Source organism: Delphinus delphis, chromosome 2 (assembly GCF_949987515.2).
Source record: "Delphinus delphis chromosome 2, mDelDel1.2, whole genome shotgun sequence".
Taxonomy (NCBI): Eukaryota; Metazoa; Chordata; class Mammalia; order Artiodactyla; family Delphinidae; genus Delphinus; species Delphinus delphis.
The window spans coordinates 2,223,752-2,242,957 of record NC_082684.1 but is presented as its reverse complement, the minus strand read 5'-3'; the positions used below and the strand labels follow the sequence as shown (position 1 = coordinate 2,242,957).

Here is a 19,206-nt window from a genome sequence, read left to right as displayed (position 1 = left end):
TGTTAAATTTGTGGCAATTTTGAAGGTTTGTTTTTTGTTTTAATTCTAGGTCATTTCTTTGATAGAAAGCAATTCTGTGGTAATTATACACGGTGCCACCGGTAGTGGTAAAAGTACTCAGCTCCCGCAGTATATCTTGGATCATTACATCCAACGCTCTACCTACTGCAACATTGTGGTCACCCAGCCACGGAAGATCGGGGCCAGCAGCATCGCCAGGTGGATCAGTAAAGAGCGCGCCTGGACTTTGGGTGGTTTGGTGGGCTATCAGGTGAGACTGAGAGAGGGAGCCATCTCTCTCTGTTAATTTTTTTTTTTAATTTACTTTTTGGCCATGCCACATGGCATGTGGGATCTTAGTTCCTTGACCAGGGATTGAACCCATGCCCCCTGTGTTGCAAGCGCAGAGTCTTAACCACTGGACCGCCAGGGAAGTCCCTCTTTGTTAATTTTTAATTTTATATAAGTTGATGATAAGGTGTGATTATTTTCTGCTGGAAAAGAAAATGAAATCGGTTGCTTATAGAGCAGAATTATGGCATAATTTTAAAAACAGTGAATCTCTGAAGTTCTTGAAAATATTGATAACTTTAGTTTCTTTCTCAGTTGAATAGAAAAGAAGTGAGAATGCTCAGACTTGAGAATGGCTTTTATATAATTTTATCTTTCAATTATATCTTTATGTTGAAGATGTCTTCATACACAATCATTTTAACATAAAAATGATACGGGAAGTACGACTAGATAGGCCAATCTCTCCACCCATCACCAAAGAAGAAGAAGAAGAAGAAAAATCAACTTGAGAATTTCAGTTTTAATTTAGACCCTATATTTTTTGTGATATACAGTACTTTTTTTTCCCTTTCTTACCTTCATTATGAAATGAGCATAGCATTTTTTGGTAATTAAATGTGAACCATTTAAACTGAAAAATTTCTCCTTTCTTTTTTCCTTCCCCAATTTTAGGTAGGGTTGGAGAAAATAGCGACAGAAGACACCAAGTTAATTTATATGACAACCGGAGTGCTGCTTCAGAAAATAGTTAGTGCCAAGAGTTTGATGGAATTCACACATGTCTTCATCGATGAAGTAAGTGCTCTGCTCTTATGTTCATATTCCTATTTGATAAGAGAACACAGTGCAAGTTACTTGTAAAGTGTCAAAAAGTAATTTGGGTCTGTATCTGCTTATTCTACTTAGAATGTTGATTTTCTGTTTTTATCCTTTGCTCTTACTTCCAAAATGCAGGTGGGGAGGTTGAGGACTGTGAATCCTTGTTTAGAGCAGGGGTTGGCAGACTACAGCCCTCAGGCCAGAGTTGGCCCCTGTTTTTGTAAGTAAAGTTTTATTGGCACACAGTTTTGCTCTTTGTTTATGATTGCTGGTGTTCTACAGAAGAGATGAATAGTTGGAACAGGACCGTATGTTCCGTGAAGCTGGAAGTATTTGCCCTCTGGCCTTCTACAGGGAAAGGCTGCTGACCCTGGTTTAGAGTGTTAGCCACATCAGACAATTAAGAACTTTAATTGTCTGTAGGTATTTTTAGTGCCTTACAGATACTTTCCATCTAGTAAAACAAGGATAATAATATCTTTTAAGAAAATGAATAAAGTAAATAGATGATATTGATCTATTCATTTTTCTAAAAAAATCTCTAATAAAGTATTGTGAACACTGTCTTTGTGCCAGTCTTAGCTTTCTCGACTTTCCTCAGTAAGGATGGAATATTTAATCGATTTTGATTTGATTCTATTCTGTTCTGTTTAGGCCGCGCCACGCGGCTTGTGGGATCTTAGTTCCCTGACCAGGGATTGAACCTGCGCCCTCTGCAGTGAGAACGCCGAGTCCTAACCGCTGGACCACCAGGGAATTCCCAATTTTGTTTATAGAGTTTTTTGAGGTGGGGAGATGCTGTGTTCAAACAGTTTTCCCAGGAGCTTTGGAAATGCCTCTACCCCAAACTCTTGAGTTTTAAACCTCATCAGTAATTATGCCTTGAGAAGCTTTACTTATTTCTTGTGGCGTTAGAAACATCAGCAAATAAATAGGATTTGTGGGAGACTGTGAGGTGGGGCTGGAGTACCTGATGGAGGCTGGAATGAAACCCCCTGAGCAGCCCTTTAGGGAAAGGTCTCTCCATTCTCTTGATATGTTGTGTGATCAGTATAATACCAAAACATACTGCCAATGGAAATAATCAGTAAACAATCTATAATCGGAATAGAAAAGAGTGTTATTTGAGCCAAACTGAGGAATATAACCTGGGACACACAGATTAAAGAAGCACTTGAATTGTGTTCTCCTGGACTACAAAATGGGGGGCTTATAAAGGCAAAAACTGAAAAATACAAGTTGTTTGTTGAGAATTAGGATTGGAGCTGGAGAGAAATAAGGGTGCTAGTTAAGCAGGGATCCTTTGGGGTCTGGAATGGTTGCATAGTTGTAAGCGGAGACCTTGAGACCATAATAAGGTTGCAGTCGGCAGCTGCCGGTGGATACTGTTTTGAGAATGGCTGGAGGTGTCCTTGAGTCTGATGCAGTTCAGAAAGTTCAGCTTCCAAGTGATGGAGGAGCGTGTCTGAAACCACATCCACAAGGGCCACCCGGCTCCATTTTGGATGCCTGAACCATAGTTACTCCATTTTTATGTTTAAGTGCATTCTCGTCGTTAATGGTTAAAGCAGATGCACGATGCCTGTGTGACAGGCCACAAAACAAGGCTGTTCTAATTAGCATAAAGTCCAAGCATGTCATGTATAAGCCAGAATGACTTCCCCATACCTTAATATGTGAAAATTTCTTCCATCGATACTGCAGGTAAAGCTGAATGGGTGCATTTACTAGCTTGTGTACCTTTACTTGGTTTTAAATTACTGTTGTTTGGGAGAGTAAAAGGTGGAAAATATGTTGTTATTCTTTGCAATACAGTGTGATGTGCAGTATGGGTCATAATTTTTCTTTATGACTTTTGGCAGTTTTGAGTGTCTTTAGGTAGTGATGAAATTCAAACTTAGGCAGTATGCCCAAAGGTGGTATTACACAGTCCACAGTAGCTACCGTTTGTTGTTGAGCCTTTTACTGAGGCCTCCAGATAGCATGGTGTTGCGGGGTAGTTCACTCCAGAGCTCTACTTCTCATGCCTCCATTCATTTCTGTAGATCCAGCAACTTTCTGACTGTGTTAGGAGGTATCTTTGCACACACACGCGTGAGTGGCGTGGACATGCCCGTGCACACTGCGTTACTGGGTGCATTCTTTCCTGAAGCTGTGTGATGGTAGCTGAACACAGGTCAGCTACGCTGTGCAGGAGCTTGTCCTACAGGGACTGCCTCGTCACTTGGTTACACGAGCAGCTTCCTACTCTACCACCGTGTCCCCAGCGCCTCGTAGGTGTTCTAATAACTATTTGCTTAAAGAATTAATGGGTTGGATAGACCTGAAGTTTCAGTTTTACAAAGAATATTGTTCCTATTGTGCAGGATGATTTGAATTCCAAAAGAAATCTACGAAGTTGAAGGTGGCCAGGCAGTTGAAAATGGAATGATCATGTCCTTAAGTTCTTAGCTCTTGAAAAAGAATAAACTAGCTTCAGGTGAATCATTCGTTTAGTAAACATTTTTTGAGTACCTGCCTCATTAGGTGCTGAGGTTATAAAGATGCCGGAGTTGTAGTTTCTGCTCTTAGCCACTCTGCTGGGGAGACACATATCTACTGAGATATGTGTAATTATGGGCAACGGAGAAGGGCCTGGGGCAGGGAGAGGACTGTGGGCATCCTGGGATATAGGGGTGAGTGGGGTCCTCAGGGCCGGAGGGGGAGGCAGCCCGGCCTCCAGCAACTGGGAGAAGCCGGGTTGTGTGAAGTCAGAGCTCTGGAGGCTGTAGTGGTGGTGTGGAGGCCAGGGGAGTCTCAGCGCTAAGGAGAGGTCACTTTGGGGCTCTTGCCTGAGCACAGCCTTTATTTTTCTTCGTTAAGTACGCGAGGCAGGATGTTTGCATTGAGGAAGTGCTCTGGGGTTTGGTGATAGAATGAAATGAGAGTTAGATTAATAAGGTGTCTGTTAGGGTTTCCAGCCGTTAGGCCAGAAGGTTAAATACTTTTCAGCTGCTGTTTTTTTCTTTTCTCTGTACTACTTTTGTCCATACCTGCTTCAGTGGGAAGTGCGGCCGGGAAGGAGCCGGCTAGAGAACAAACAATGGAGCCTTTCGCCTGGAGGAGAAGGGAGCGCCCTCTTTCAGACTCAGCTAATCTCTCCACTTGGGCAGAGGAATGTCCCAGAGTAGAATCTGCTGTCCCCTTGTGCCTTGGGGAGCCCGACTAAGTGTAGAGAAACGGCCACACGTGACTTAGCCCTGGGTGTTGGCTGGTTCGGGACAGGCCCTCGGGGACCCGGCCTGGAGGGCGCTGCCTGAGCAGCAGGCCCCCGGGGGACCCCCGCAGCCCCATTTCCCCGGGTGCTACTGCGGGGCTTCCGATTGCCCTCAGCTCTTCACCCAGCCCTGCGCTACTTGTTCTGACTGAGCCAGCTCTTCCGGAGCCCACCCTGTGAGCTCCAGCCTGCCAGGCAGGGGGCACTGCTGCCGGGGCATAGCCACCGCCCTGCACTCCCTTGCTGAAGTAGTAGCGTAAATATGCCCATGCAGAGGGGTGCTGTGGGCCGGGAGTGGCAGAGGGAGGCTGGTCTGCTGCTTCTCGGTGGTGGGATGCTTTGTGTTGTCGCAGTGGGCAGGGCCGAGAGCGGTAAACACTCCTCTGTCCAGATGCCAGTAGGGCCCTACAGAGAAGCCCGGGCGCTGGGGGCGACAGTGATGCACACGCCCCTCGTGTGCTCTCTGGTTTGTGGGCCACCGTTCTTTGCTTCCTCTTAACCAGGAGTGATAGTTTCCTGAGGAACGGCGTTTAGCGCAGAGACTTAGTCCCCAGGCCCCTAGGCGCACCGTTGAACCCTTGCCCTCCAGTCACTCAGCGGTGACATGTGCCTTCCCACGTTGGGGGTGCCCCCTTTCTATTTTGCAGGTACACGAGCGAACTGAAGAAATGGATTTCCTGTTGTTGGTCGTCCGCAAACTTCTAAGAACAAATTCACGTTTTGTGAAGGTAAAGTTGATTTCATGAGTAACTGAAACATTTAGGGTTAAGATTTATTGTTTAGTTTTGTTTCTCTTTATTTTAATAGAAACTAGTTGTTCATTGTCTTGTGTAGTCCTCCAGATCTTGCTAGGAAGCTGGCTAAAGGGAGCTGTCGTATGATCAGACTATGGAGTACTCTTTGGTTATTATGTTGCATTAAATTGTGAAATATTCTCCAGGCTGCAGAAAATGATCTGATGATAGTTGACGCTAATGAAATGCTGGGTATTAGAGCACTGCTTTTGGTTGAATAGGTACCATAATCTGAAGGTATGTGACTATATCTGTAATCTCTGTTTTAAAAGTAGCACTGAGTCACATTGAAGTTTGAGAATAGTTATATGCACTGTTATTATAGGAGACTTGAGTTAGGAGCTAACTGGAAGTCCGTGGCAAAAATGGTAAACATTGCTTACATTCTGTTTGAGCAAAAAGGACAAAGAAGTGAACTAGGCCAAAATAGCAAAAGGTTTATAATTATTATGCAGTTTAGACATAGGTCAACCCAGCCATGCTAAGTAGGAGTCTTTCAGAAGCAGCAGTGATTGGGTGCATGTCATTCATTATATAAAGGAACTGTGGAAGGATTTGCTGTTACTGGAAAGCAGATGCCCTCTAAATCGTAACATATTTTGTCTTCAAGTGTTTCGTCTCTCTGTCCGTTCAGGGAGATGTTCCCACCCTGCCCCAAGGTGGGGACATCACCCTGAGGAGGCTCACAGTCTCACCTGGTGGGTGCTGACTGAATGGAACCTGAAATTTGCAATAAGTTGTCTTATTGCTTGAGATGACTATAAAATGAATGAGAGAATTTGGCTATTTCATTCCTTTTTCTGAATCTTAAAGATGACATTGAAGTTTGTTCAACAAGTCTGGACCTTTCTTTTTTTTTGTTTTTTGGCTGTGCCTTGGGGCATGTGGGATCTCAGTTTCCTGACCAGGGATTGAACCCATGCCCCCTGCATAGGAAATGTGGAGTCTTAACCACTGGACTGCCAAGGAAGTCCCCAGAATCTGGACCTTTCTTTTTTTTTTAAATAAATTTATTTATTTTTGCCTGCGTTGGGTCTTTGTTGCTGCACGTGGGCTTTCTCTAGTTGTGGTGAGCAGGGGTTATTCTTCGTTGTGGTGCGCGGGCTTCTCATTGCAGTGGCTTTTCTTGTTGTGGAGCACGGGCTCTAGGTGCATGGGCTTCAGTAGTTGTGGCTCACGGGCTCAGTAGTTGTGACTTGCAGGCTCTAGAGCACAGGCTCAGTAGTTGTGGTGCATGGGTTTAGTTGCTTCACGGCATGTGGGATCTTCCCGGACCAGGGCTCGAACCCGTGTCCCCTGCATTGGCAGGCGGATTCTTAACCACTGCGCCACGAGGGAAGCCCCAAAATTCCTTTTTTCTTACTTTTTAGAAAGAGAGTGGCTGTCAGAGACTTAGATGCAGGAGCAGGGGCAGATGGGCCTTCCAGTCCCCCCCTCCGCTCCCCACCCAAACCTTCAGAGGTCCCTGGCTTTGTGCCATCCCCCAGCCTGCTGACCCTGCTGTCACCGCTGGCTGACCAGACTCAGCCCAGGCCACCCTGGACAAGCAGGTGTCTTGGGCAGGCTGTTGAATGGTCTGTCTGGAGGAGAGGCTGAGAGCTGCTTGGGGGAGGGCGCACGACAGGGAAGTTGGTGGCAGCACGGAACCTCGTAGCTTTGAGCAGTCCAGATTTGACCTTCTCGTCGCCTGCTGCCTCAGTAGAACAAAAGCCTTGCAGTTCGTTAGCCTCACTGTTCCTTGGTAGGTGGTTTAGAGAACATCTGCTGCAATGGGTGTGCCCCTTGGGGGCCACTCTTACACCCCAAGTGGTTTCTCAGAGCCTGCCTTCTAACCACAAGCATCTTGTCTCAGTGAGTTCTGGTCAGCAGGACTTTGACCTCTTGTATCTAACATTAGCTGGGAAAATGCAGACATTTTGTTTACCCAGTAAGTGTATTAATAATACCTGTGTAAAGTTTTTACTTTTCTGCTAAGATTTACACTTCAGAAACATAGTAGGTAGTCAGTGGTCAGCAGATAGCTGTGTTTACCTCCTGCTTAGCATTTTGGAGACTGGTGGATGGCACAGACCCTTTGTAATGCTGCCACCTTCTCCAGGGCACAGCTGATGGGCTGTGGATGCTGCCTCTGGTATTCATGGCTGAGTTTCTTAAGGATGTCCTCCCATATTTGCTTTTTGGCAAAACTGAAACCTGTGGTGAGTCCCTGGGCCTCTGCTGTCCCACTTGGTCTGGACTGGTTCCCCTGGGCTGCTGCACAGCGGCCGTCCTGGGGCTTCTCCAGTTTCTCGGCTTAGAGTCAAGGTTTTATGGGCCCCTTTTCTTCCTCTTTCGTGCCTTTTTTTTAAAAGAGCTTTTTTATATTTTTAATAAATTTATTTATTTTATTTATTTATTTTTGTCTGCGTTGGGTCTTTGTTGCTGCGCATGGGCTTTTTCTAGTTGCAGCAAGCGGGGGTTACTCTTTGTTGCGGTGTGCCGTCTTCTCATTGCAGTGGCTTCTCTTGTTGCGGAGCACAGGCTCTAGGCATGTGGGCTTCAGTAGTTGTGGCATGTGGGCTCAGTAGTTGTGGCTCATGGGTTCAGTAGTTGTGGCTTGCAGGCTCCAGAGCGCAGGCTTTGTTGTGGCACATGGGATTCGTTGCTCTGTGGCATGTGGGATCTTCCCGGACCAGGGCTCGAACCCGTGTCTCCTACATTGGCAAGCAGATTCTTAATCACTGCGTCACCAGGGAAGCCCTCTCTTTGGTGCTTTTTACGCCCTCATTTTTCTGGAGCATAACATCTAATAGCTTATTCTGTCTTAAGTTAGCTTTCTTTTTTTTTTTTTTAGCTGTAGCTTTTTTTTTTTTTAATAAATTATTTTATTTATTTTATTTTCGGCTGCGTTGGGTCTTCGTTGCTGCACGCGGGCTTTCTCTAGTTGTGGCGAGCGGGGGCTACTCTTTGTTGCGGTGCATGGGCTTCTCATTGCAGTGGCTTCTCTTGCTGTGGAGCACGGGCTCTACGTGCGCAGGCTTCAGTAGTTGTGGCACGTGGGCTCAGTAGCTGTGGCTCACGGGCTCTAGAGCGCAGGCTCAGTAGTTGTGGCGCACAGGTTTAGTTGCTCCACGGCATGTGGGATCTTCCTGGACCAGGGCTCGAACCTGTGTCCCCTGCATTGGCAGGCGGATTCTTAACCACTGCACCATCAGGGAAGCCCTTAAGTTAGCTTTCTGATGCAAAGTGTCCTTTTAGGTTAATGGTTGTAATTTAGCATAATTGGAGAAATGTAGTTTCTCACTTGATAAAGCAATTGAAGAGAAATTTAAAAGTTGGCATCTCTGAGCATTCTTTAAATTGTAATAATTTGAATTACACTGGAGATCAAATTGAAGTATTCAGTTAAAGTTTTGAAAATTATTAAAACAGAAGACAAGCCTAGAATTGTAAAAGTATTTCATTTCAGTTATTATTATCATCATCATTTTGTCTGTTTTAATGGTTTTTCTTACTCTGTAGGTAGTCCTGATGTCAGCCACCATCAACTGTAAAGAGTTTGCAGATTACTTTGCTGTTCCTGTTCAGAACAAGGTGAACCCTGCTTATATTTTTGAAGTGGAAGGAAAGCCCTATGCAGTTGAGGAGTATTATCTTAATGATTTGGAGCACGTTCATCATAGCAGGGTATGTTGGAACGCATTGTTTCTTTTACAGTGAATGTACTTTTGTATTTGATCACACCTGCATTTATTAGCTACAATTGCAAGGCTCTTTTGGAGCTTAAAATTGGAGCAGAGAGATGGTGTGGGATGGGGCTGGAGAAGAATAAGAGGAAGGAAGCTCCGGGGTTTGTTGTCATAAATGTGAGCATGATAAGCACTCTGTGTGTCCCGGTGAAATTTATTCAAACTGCTTTTGTACTTTATTGATGTTGAAGAAAAAAATGTCAGCTTTTGGTCAGCTACAAAATTGCAGATTCAGCTGAGGGTAGGAGGTAATTTTATTTCTGTTAAATTAAATTTTCTAATGTAAGTTGTATTGCTCTAAACTGAAGAAGGATTGCATTGTGGGAACAGTGTGTGATAACGTATTCTTATGAAAAGTTGCAGTTGATTTACAGTTGTTTTCACGTGGGTAATACATTTATAGGATTTGAAGATCGAAGAGTATATGCAGGTATAAAATATCTCCTTCCTACTCCTGTCCATTGTCTGCCCAGTTCCCCCACTAAACTATTGTCATTAATTTCTCTGGATCTTTCCATATTTACAAGCAAATATGGATGTATTGTTTCTCTTTTTTACAGAATGATAGCATTCTATGTGCATCTTGTTTTTTTTTCACTTACCTTTTCACATTTATTACATGTCATATAGTTTCTTCATTCCCTTTTTAGAGCTACATAACATTCTTTTATGTGAATATAAATATCATTCTTTTTTTAAAATTGAAGTATGGTTGATTTACAATGTTGTGTTAGTTTCTGGTGTACAAAGTGATTTGGTTATATATATATATAGTGTGTATATATATTCTTTTTCATATTCTTTTCCATTATGGTTTATTACAGGGTCTTGAATATAGTTCCCTGTGCTATACAGTAGGACCTTAACTGTTTATGTATTTTATATGTAGTAGCTGGTATCTGCTAATCCCAAACTCCTAATTTATCTCTCCCCCACCCCTTTTCCCCTTTCATAACCAGAAGTTTGTTTTCTATGTCGCTGAGTCTTTTTGCAAGTAAGTTCATTTGTATCATATTTTAGATTCCACGTGTAAGAGATATCATATGGTATTTGTCTTTCTCTGTCTGACTTACTTCACTTAGTATGATAATCTCCAGGTCCATCCATGTTGCTGCAAATGGCATTATTTCATTCTTTTCTATGGCTGAGTAGTATGCCATTGTGTATATGTACCACATCTTCTTTACCCGTTCATCTGTCGATGGACATTTAGGTTGCTTCTGTGCCTTGGCTATTGTGAATAGTGCTGCTATGAACGTTGGGGTGCATGTAGTAAAGATTATTCTTTATTTAACTAATCTCCAGTGTTTCTTATCTTTTCTTATTAAAAACAGTGCTAAAGAGAACATCTTTGTGCATGTGAAGGTATATCTTGTAGGCCAGGGTTTCTTAGCCTCAGCACAGTTGATATTTTGGGCCAGGTAATTCTGTATGGCGGGGGCTGTCCTGTGCATTAGGATGCTTGATATTAAATAGCTCTGCTGGCCTTGACCCACCAGATGCAAGTAGGGCTCCTTCCCATCCCCACCCCCCTGTGACAACCAAAAATGTTTCTGGGCATCCCTGGGATGGGAGTAAAACACCTCTTTCGAGGACCCCTGTGTAGGTTGTGCCTTCCTGGAAGTGGGTCAGAGGGTGTGTGCATTTAGAATTTTGATGCACGCTGCCAAATTGCTCTATATAAGAGTTTGACTTTTATTAAAAACATCTGTAGGGACTTCCCTGGCGGTCCAGTGGTTAAGACTCTGGGCTCCCAATGTAGGGGACATGGGTTTGATCCCTGGTTGGGGAACTAAGATCCCGCATGCCGCGCAGCTCGGCCAAAAAAAAAAAAAAATCTGTAATGTTAAAGTAAACAGTCTCTACTACAATGAGTTGGCTGACTAGGGTTCACCTCATTAGAAGATGTATTTTGTCAAATCTAATCATGTCAGAGGGAGGCCAGTGATGGCCATTAGAATGTAGCACTTCTTTTTTTTTCTCCCAGCTTTTAATTTTTTTAAAAAAATTAATTAGTTTATTTATTTTTGGCTGCATTGGGTCTTAGTTGCTGCACGTGGGCTTTAGCTGCGGCGAGCGGGGCTACTCTCCGTTGCAGTGCATGGACTTCTCACTGCAGTGGCTCCTCTTGTTCCGGAGCACGGGCTCTAGGCGTGTGGGCTTCGGTAGTTGTGGCACACGGGCTCAGTAGTTGTGGCTCGCGGGCTCTAGAGCGCAGGTTCAGTAGTTGTGGTGCATGGGCTTAGTTGCCCCCCTCCCCCCACTCACTGCCGCCTCTCCGCCAAGCCTGCACCCCCCAGTGTCACAGGTAACCACCTCGTGAGGGCCAGAGCACTCGGCCCTGCACCCCCCGAGCTCTCTCTAATATTTGACCCTGTTGGCCACTTTGATTTTCTTGAAACTCACCATTCCCCTGGGTCCCATGATGCCCTCCTGGTCTTTCTGTTACCAACTCTGGCTGTTACTTTCAGTGTCCTTTGAAGAGCCCTTTTCATGCTTCATTTTCAACTTTTTTTTTAATTGCCAAAAAACCCTCACAAAACCTGCCCGTAGGAAAGGACATAAAATGTAATTGCGAACTGGGATAAATTGTGGGCCCCCGTGATCTGCAGCCTGGTCCAGCAGCAGAGCATGGCCCACTCCCCAGGCCTCCCCGTGGGTTCTTTTCGGAGCACACTCCACCACCCTAGAGCATCACTGTTCTATAATTCTGCTTGGTTTTGCTGTAATCCATTTGAAGGGGAATTGGGAGGATGGTGTGGGACGGGTTGCTTCCCGGACAGGCTGGTTGGCCTGGGTGAGGCCGACTGGGATGGAGGCAGACAGGCAGGGCTCCAGGGCCTCAGCTTGGAACAGAAACATCATGGTCGCTGAACACTGGGCACCGGTGGGTGGGCTGACTGGAGCCACCCTGGCCCCGCCTCTGTGAATAGCAGCGCTTCCCTCCACAGTCCCGCTCCTGACTGAGCATGCCCTCTGCAGTGCACTTCACTCCACTGCCTGCCCACACCGCGCTCTCCGGGAATGCGGAGGCTTGTCTGTCGTGCCTCCTCCTGGTTTCCTCTCCGCAAACAGAAGGGGATGGGTTCAACAGGTCGATGGGTGGGCTGTGACTAGTGTATGTCCTTTGTCACCTGTGTCAAGGCTGGCTTGGAGAAAGCAGGGCTATGTTTGGTATCTTAGCAGTGTGTTCAAAAAATATTCTCTAGGCTTGGATTCTAGAACTCAGTGAAATCACTTGTGAACTGATGTCATGCTTTTCCCACAACCTGTTTGTAGGAAAACAATTCTAGATGGATTTGAATCTACTGTTGGAGTTTGTGAAAAGTATACCTTTTCTTCTATTTCTTTTTTGTCTGGTTGTGTTATGGTAAATACTGGTTACTGTTTGGGTAAAGTAGCAAATTATTTAAAGGTTGAACGTCAAGAATGCTTATTCAAAATTATTGATTAAATAAGAGTCAATTTGTCATATTTATATTAGTAGAATTGTAATTTTAATGAAACATGGATTATTTGAATACTAGCTGACTTAATTTACTCTAAGTAAAAATTGGAAAAGGAGTTTCTCCTGAAGTCTTCTGATCTGTTTTTCACAAAATCAAATGTTGTGTCTTTCATACAGTACTTGATAAGTAAAATTATTAAATAAACAAAATAAACAAAAATATTCTTGGTGAAAAAACTCAGTATGGCTATAAAATAGATTTTATGGCAACAATGACATAACCTAATGCTGGATATTCTGGAGAGATATGCAGTGATGGCCTTGGTCCTATGAACACTCTCAGCTCAGACTGGTAATTCTAACCCCACCAGGGAGTCTGTGGATGTGGTTGAAGCCCAGTGTTCCAGAGAAGCACCTGAAGGGCAAGTTTAAAGGAACTGGCCTCCATGTGGCTTTGTTTTAATACACAATTAAAAGCAGTCTAGGGACCCCCTCAAAAAGCTTGGTAGCTATAATATGACATGGTTATATTATTACTGTAAATTGGCAGATACAGACGGGCTGTTGCCTTCTCCCAGTACTTGTGATTTTTAGGGCTACTTTCCACATGATGCTGTTGCAGCCCTCAGGCGCTCTGAGGTCGAGGGCATGAGCACTGCCTCTGACCAGAAGCTCTTCCTGGCTCCACCGGCATTGGGAGCAACTTTTCCTTTGTTTTTGGAATAGATTTCCCACCAGAGGTCTCACTTCTTTACGTGTGGACCCTGACTCCTCCGTTGCTCCCGCGACGTGCGTGCCGTGAGTGTCGGGGCCTTGAGAAGGGCTTGACGCTTAGCATTCACCAGATACTGGCTGCAAACGATGCCATGTTGGTTCGGGGTATTTGTTACGGTGGTAAACTCGCGGGTCACCCATCCAACACGAGTTTCCTTGGTGATCCTGTTTTGGCTTTTCCTCTTCCTCTTTCTAGCTTTCTCCTCACCTCTTGGAGGAGCCAGTGATAACCAAGGACATCTATGAAGTCGCTGTCTCCCTCATTCAGATGTTTGATGACTTGGACATGAAGGAGAGTGGGTAAGAGGTGCTCCACGTGGCAGTGTACTTGAATGTATCTGAGAATTAAGAAATCTTTATTCGTTCTGAAGCTTTTTACTGTTTTTATAATAGTAACTGTAGATACTGTTTCAGTAGTCACTGTGTATATTTTAAAATAATGTCAGTATCTTGCAAATTTTTTTACTGGAAACTTCTATTTTAAAGTAGTTAAAATCATGCTAAGAACAGTTTAGGACTGACTGTGTTTAAAGCTAGAAACTGCAGCCTGAAGATAGAATAGTTTTTCCAGACACTCAGAAGTCATGTCAGGGCTTCCCTGGTGGCGCGGTGGTTGGGAATCCGCCTGCCAATGCAGGGGACATGGGTTCGAGCCCTGGTCCAGGAAGATCTCACATGGCGCGGAGCAACTAAGCCCGTGTGCCACAACTGCTGAGCCTGCGCTCTAAAGCCTGCAAGCCACAACTACTGAGCCCATGTGCCACAACTACTGAAGCCCGGGTGCCTAGAGCCCATGCTCTGCAGCAAGAGAAGCCACCGCAATGAGAAGCCCGTGCACCGCAACTAAGAGTAGCCCCTGCTCACCGCAACTAGAGAAAGCCCATGCGCAGCAATGAAGACCCAACACAGGCAAAAATTAATTAATTAATTAAAAAGTAGAAAGATAAAACCAAAAGCTAATAAAAATCTTTAAAAAAAAAAAGGAAGTCATGTCAGTCAAGCCACTGACAGTCCTGTCAGTCAAGTCCTAAGGTAAAACTCAAAGGACCACATTAGGAGAACCTGTTGAAAGCCTTTCTTTGCCTTTGTTTCCATTTACTGTAAAGATATATTCCCGATTCTAAGCAGTCTCCCATTGTAATCCAGACGTTTTTTCATTTAGCTGGCTCTTTGAAACCTAGAACATATTTATTTTCCCTTAAGGACAATTTTAGGTTCCAAGTGGTAGTTAGAGTCTTAATTTTCAAAATATTATACCATATTAAGACCTTTTACTGTGCTCATTTTGCTACAGCTCATAAATACCATTTATATATTGGGACAACAAACAGAATATAGATTCCACCTCCTCATAGTAACCAGCACTTGGTTGCTGGGAAAGCTGTTCTCTTATAGGCCCTAGACACACACAGACATGGTATTTCTCTTCTTTTAGTTGTTAGTTGTGTAACGTAAACATACAGAAAGTGTCAAGGTATCCACTGTCTTTAGTTCCTCTTCAAGGTATTCATTGTCTTACATTCCTGGTGAACAGTACCTTGCAGTGAGGTGCCTGTATTCTGCGCCTTCAGAATAGATTTCCTGCCAGACATTTCACTTTTGTGTGTTCGGATTCTGACTCCCCCGTTTCTCCAGTGCCGGGGTCAGGGATGTGCCAGGATCTCCATGTGTCTGGGGCCTTGAGTAGTGCTTGACACATGAGTTGGAAAATCCAAGTTACATGCAGCTCTGTTTTTAAGCTCCCACAATTTTTTCGTTTTTTTTAATATGATCAGTGTGTTTAGCTTTACTCAGATATATATCATTTTATTCATCAGTTTCATCTTAGACTTTCCTTTTTTTACTTTTTCTAATTTCTTAAGTAACTTTATTGAGGTATAATTTACATATATTAAACATACCCATTTTTTATTGTCTTTCAATATTTTATGATATTTTCCCATAATATTCTGGCTTCTCTTATTATGGTGAGAGGTTACCTTTTGGTTCAGCTGTTCCTTGTCGGTAAATCTGCCTTTGCCTGGTTAACTTTCAGCCTCCTTCCTTGTCTTTGTCCTGTGGTTTGACTGCTGTGAATAGGTGTGGCAGTCTTTTCATTGATCTTGCTTGAGGCTCAGTGGACTCAGGGAGTCTGAATGGTGGTGGCTTGGGTGTTGCCCAGCAACCTTTCATCCAGTAGTATCCACTGATGCTCTCTCCTGAGTCATTGGTACATTAGTGAGGTTCTGATTTTATCACTTGTTCTAATTGTTCTCTGAGATTGTTCTATAAAGAGGAATTTTCCTTTTATTACCCTGCCTCTTTTCTCCTTCTCTCTTTCTCTTTTCATGTCACAGTGGACTCATGGATTTTTTTTTTTCATTTTAAATAGATTTTATTTTTTAGAGCAGTTTTAGGTTCAAGGCAAAATTGAACAGAAAGTACAAATAGTTCCTGTGTACCCCCTCTCCTACAGATGCACAGCCTCCCCTCCTATCAAGTCTCCTACCAGAGTAGCACATTTGTTACAATTGACACATCATTATCACTCAGAGACTATAGTTTAGGGTTCACTCTTAACCCTAAAGATTCCTAGAAATCCTCTGTGCTTGAGCTGTTCATCCCTTCCTCCCCCATAACCTCTGGCAATCACTGACCTTTTACTGTCTCCATGGTTTTGCCTTCTCCAGAATGTCATAGAGTTGGAATCGTACATATTGCAGCTTTCAGATTGGCTTCTTTCACTTAGAAATAAGCAGTTAAAGTTCCTCCATGTCCTTTCAGGGCTTTTTAGTGCTGAATCATATTTCATCATCTGGATGCACCACAGTCTGTTTACCTGTTCACCTACTGAAGGACATCTTGGTTGCTTTCAAGTTTTGGCAATTGTGAATAAAGCCACTATAAACGTCCAAGTGCAGGTTTTTGTGTGGATGTAAGTTTTCATTTCATTTGAGTAAATACCAACGAGTGCATTTGTTAGGTCATATGGTAAGAGTATGTTTAGTTTTGTAAGAAACTGCGAAATTGTGCTCCGAAGTGGCTGCACCGTTTTGCATTCCCACCAGCAATGAACAAGAGTTCCTGTTGCTCCACATCCTCGCCAGCCTTTGGTGCTGTCAGTGTTCTGACAGTTCTAATAGGTATGCAGTGGTATCTTGTTTTAATTTGCATTTCCCTGATGACATATGTTGTGGAGCATCTTTTCATAGGTTTATTTGGCATCTGTGTGTCTTATTTGGTGATGTGTCTTTTCAGGGCTTTTGCCCATTTTTTACTTGGATTGTTCATATTCTTATTGCTGAGTTCTAAAAGCATTATATATATATTTAGGATAACAGGTCTTTTTATCATATACGTGTTTTGCAAATGCTTCCTCTTGGTCTGTGGTTTGTCTTCTCATTCTCTTGAGACTCATGGATTTTATTTATTTAAAGTGTCAAAGTTAATCAGTTTTATTTTTTTAACAGTCAGTTGTCCAAAATTTGGCCAGTGGGAGCCTTTGGTAAGTTGGCTCCTGTATTATTTGACGTGACTTCCTTAGTTTTGGGGCATCTATTTGCTTTCTGGCACAAGGTGTTCCAAGCCATTCATCTTGTTCTTTCCCTGCACTAGACCAAGAATCATTTCTCCAAGGAACTGATTCTTGTAGTGAGGAATGTTTTTAGAAAACAGGATTTGGATTCTAAGTGTGCTCATTGCTACTGGGGTGTCTGTCATTGCTTCTAAGTCTTTTCAGTGGCTGTAGCTGGAAATGTATTATTTATTTATTTTATTGAAGTATAGTTGATTTACAATGTTGTGTTAGTTCCAGGTGTACAGCAAAGGGATTCGTGTATATATATATATATTCTTTTTCAGATTCTTCTCAATTATAGGTTATATTCCACTGGAGTAATATTTCATTGTATATATATGTACCACATCTTCTTTATCTGTTCATCTGTCAGTGGACATTTAGGTTGTTTCCATGTCTTGGCTATTTGAGTAGTCTGCTGTGAACATAGGGGTGCATGTATCTTTTTGAGTTATAGTTTTGTCTGGATATATGCCCAGGAGTGGGATTGCTCTATCATATGGTAATTCTATTTTTAGTTATTGAAGGAACCTCCATACTCTTCTCCATAGTGGCTGCATCAACTTACATTCCCATTAACAGTGTAGGAGGGTTCCCTTTTCTCCACACCCTCTCCAGCATTTGTTATTTGTAGACTTTTTAATGATGGCCATTCTGACTGGTGTGAGGTGGTACCTCATTGTAGTTTTGACTTGCATTTCTCTAATGATTAGCAATGTTGAACATTTTTTCATGTGCCTGTTGCCCATCTGTATGTCTTCTTTGGAAAAATGTCTATTTGGAAATGTCTGTTTCTGCCCATTTTTTGTTTGTTTTTTGTTGTTGTTGGTAATTTATTTTAACTGTCATACATGAAATGATATTTAAACTCAAATTTAATATTGTTCTTTTCTTAGCTTTTCTTCTATATGTTTGTTGCTGAACCAAACTCGGGTCTGCTCACCCACGTGCAGTAAAGCCAGCCTGCTGACGCTGGCTGTGGTGAAGGAGAGTGCAGGGTTTATTGCAGGCGCCAAGCACGGAGTCCAGGCAGCTCACGCTCAGCAGAGCCTAACTCCCCAGAGGCTTTCAGGGAAAGGTTTTTAAAGACAGAGTGGGGGAGGGGGTTGTGGGGGGCGTGATCAGCTCGTGGACGCTCGTCTGATTGGTTGTTGATGAGGTAATCGGGAGTCAACATCCTCAGCCTTCTGGTTCCAACTGGTCTGGGGTCTACAGGCTTGTGGTCACCATGCAGTTAACTTCTTCCACCTGGTGGGGGTTTCAGTATCTGCAAAACAGCTCAAAGGATGTGGCTCAGAATAGTACCTATTGCCCTTGAGGAGGAACTAAAGGTCCTTGACTTTGTTTAATGGCTAAACTATTATTATTTTGTCTTGCTTGACTGTTTTCCTTTGTTTCTGCATTTTTTCACTTCTCTGATTAAATTTGCTCTTTGGAACTCTCGGAAGGCCTAGGAGGCTAAAGTTTTTCTACAAATAAGAGGAAGGTGGAGGACATGGTGTGTGTGGGGGGTGGTTTCTGTCCTGGGAAGGCCCCATAGGGTCCTGCTTGATTACATTTTTAGTGCTTTTCTTAAACACCAAAACTTTTGGTTGCTAAAACATTATTTACTTATTTGTTTTCCCCCATAATATAATAAAAAATAGTTTAACAAGTAAATAGTGATAGTCCTTCTAAAACTAAACCTGTGAGTGAAGTATAAAACTGCTTTGCTGTTCCTTTTGTTCTTAGAATATATCCCACTGGATATACAGTCAGAGAGAGCTGTTCTCAAATATTACTTTAAATAATAATTCTGTTTGGTAATCAGTTTATTTTACACCTAGGTTCATTTGTTTATTAGTTGCCTATTTAAAACATTTTAAAGAACTCTATTTTAATTGATTATTTGCCATAATTTCCTTCCTTCCACTTTTTTGGTTTACTTTGTTACTGTTTTTTAACTATTAAATTGATTGTTATTTTAGTTTCATCCTTTTATTTTATTGATAGAAGTATTTAATCCATGAATTTTTATTTGGTGACTTCTGTGATTGTATCCCATATGTTCTGATATATAGTGTTTTTGTTATTATTTTTGAGACAGTCTCAATTTTGGCTTATATTTCCCCTTTGACCCAAGAGAAATTTAAATTTTTTTGATAAAAGGGCCTTTAAGCACTTTTTACTAATAATGTCAAGTTTGATGGAATTGTTATCATAAAATATTATTTGTATTATTTTTGCTTCATGGAACTGAAGTGTTTTTTTTTCCTGTGATCCAGCACATGGTCAGTTGTCATGAATATTCTGCATGCCCTTGAAATGACAATTTTTATTATCAGAGTGAAAAGTTTGACATATGGTCATAAGTTGCACACTATCCATTATGTTGTTAGCTTTTTAAATTTATTTATTTTTTTAGAATTTTTTTTTGATGTGGACCATGTTTTAAAGTCTTTATTGAATTTGTTACAATACCGCTTCTGCTTTATGTTTTGGTTTTTTGGCCCCAAGGCATGTGGGATCTCAGCTCCCCGACCAGGGATCAAACCAGC

General features: G+C 42.7%; 1 protein-coding gene across 1 annotated transcript in view; it reads left to right on the top strand.

The window, feature by feature from the left end:
* The window catches only part of TDRD9 (tudor domain containing 9), a 96,298-nt gene that overhangs the window by 8,544 nt on the left and 68,548 nt on the right, over nucleotides 1–19,206 (top strand). The window contains exons 3-7 of the mRNA XM_060003271.1: nucleotides 50–271; nucleotides 967–1,089; nucleotides 5,017–5,097; nucleotides 8,665–8,829; nucleotides 13,310–13,413. Of these exons, the coding sequence (XP_059859254.1) occupies nucleotides 50–271; nucleotides 967–1,089; nucleotides 5,017–5,097; nucleotides 8,665–8,829; nucleotides 13,310–13,413 (695 nt within the window). The remainder of the gene's footprint in view (nucleotides 1–49; nucleotides 272–966; nucleotides 1,090–5,016; nucleotides 5,098–8,664; nucleotides 8,830–13,309; nucleotides 13,414–19,206) is intronic.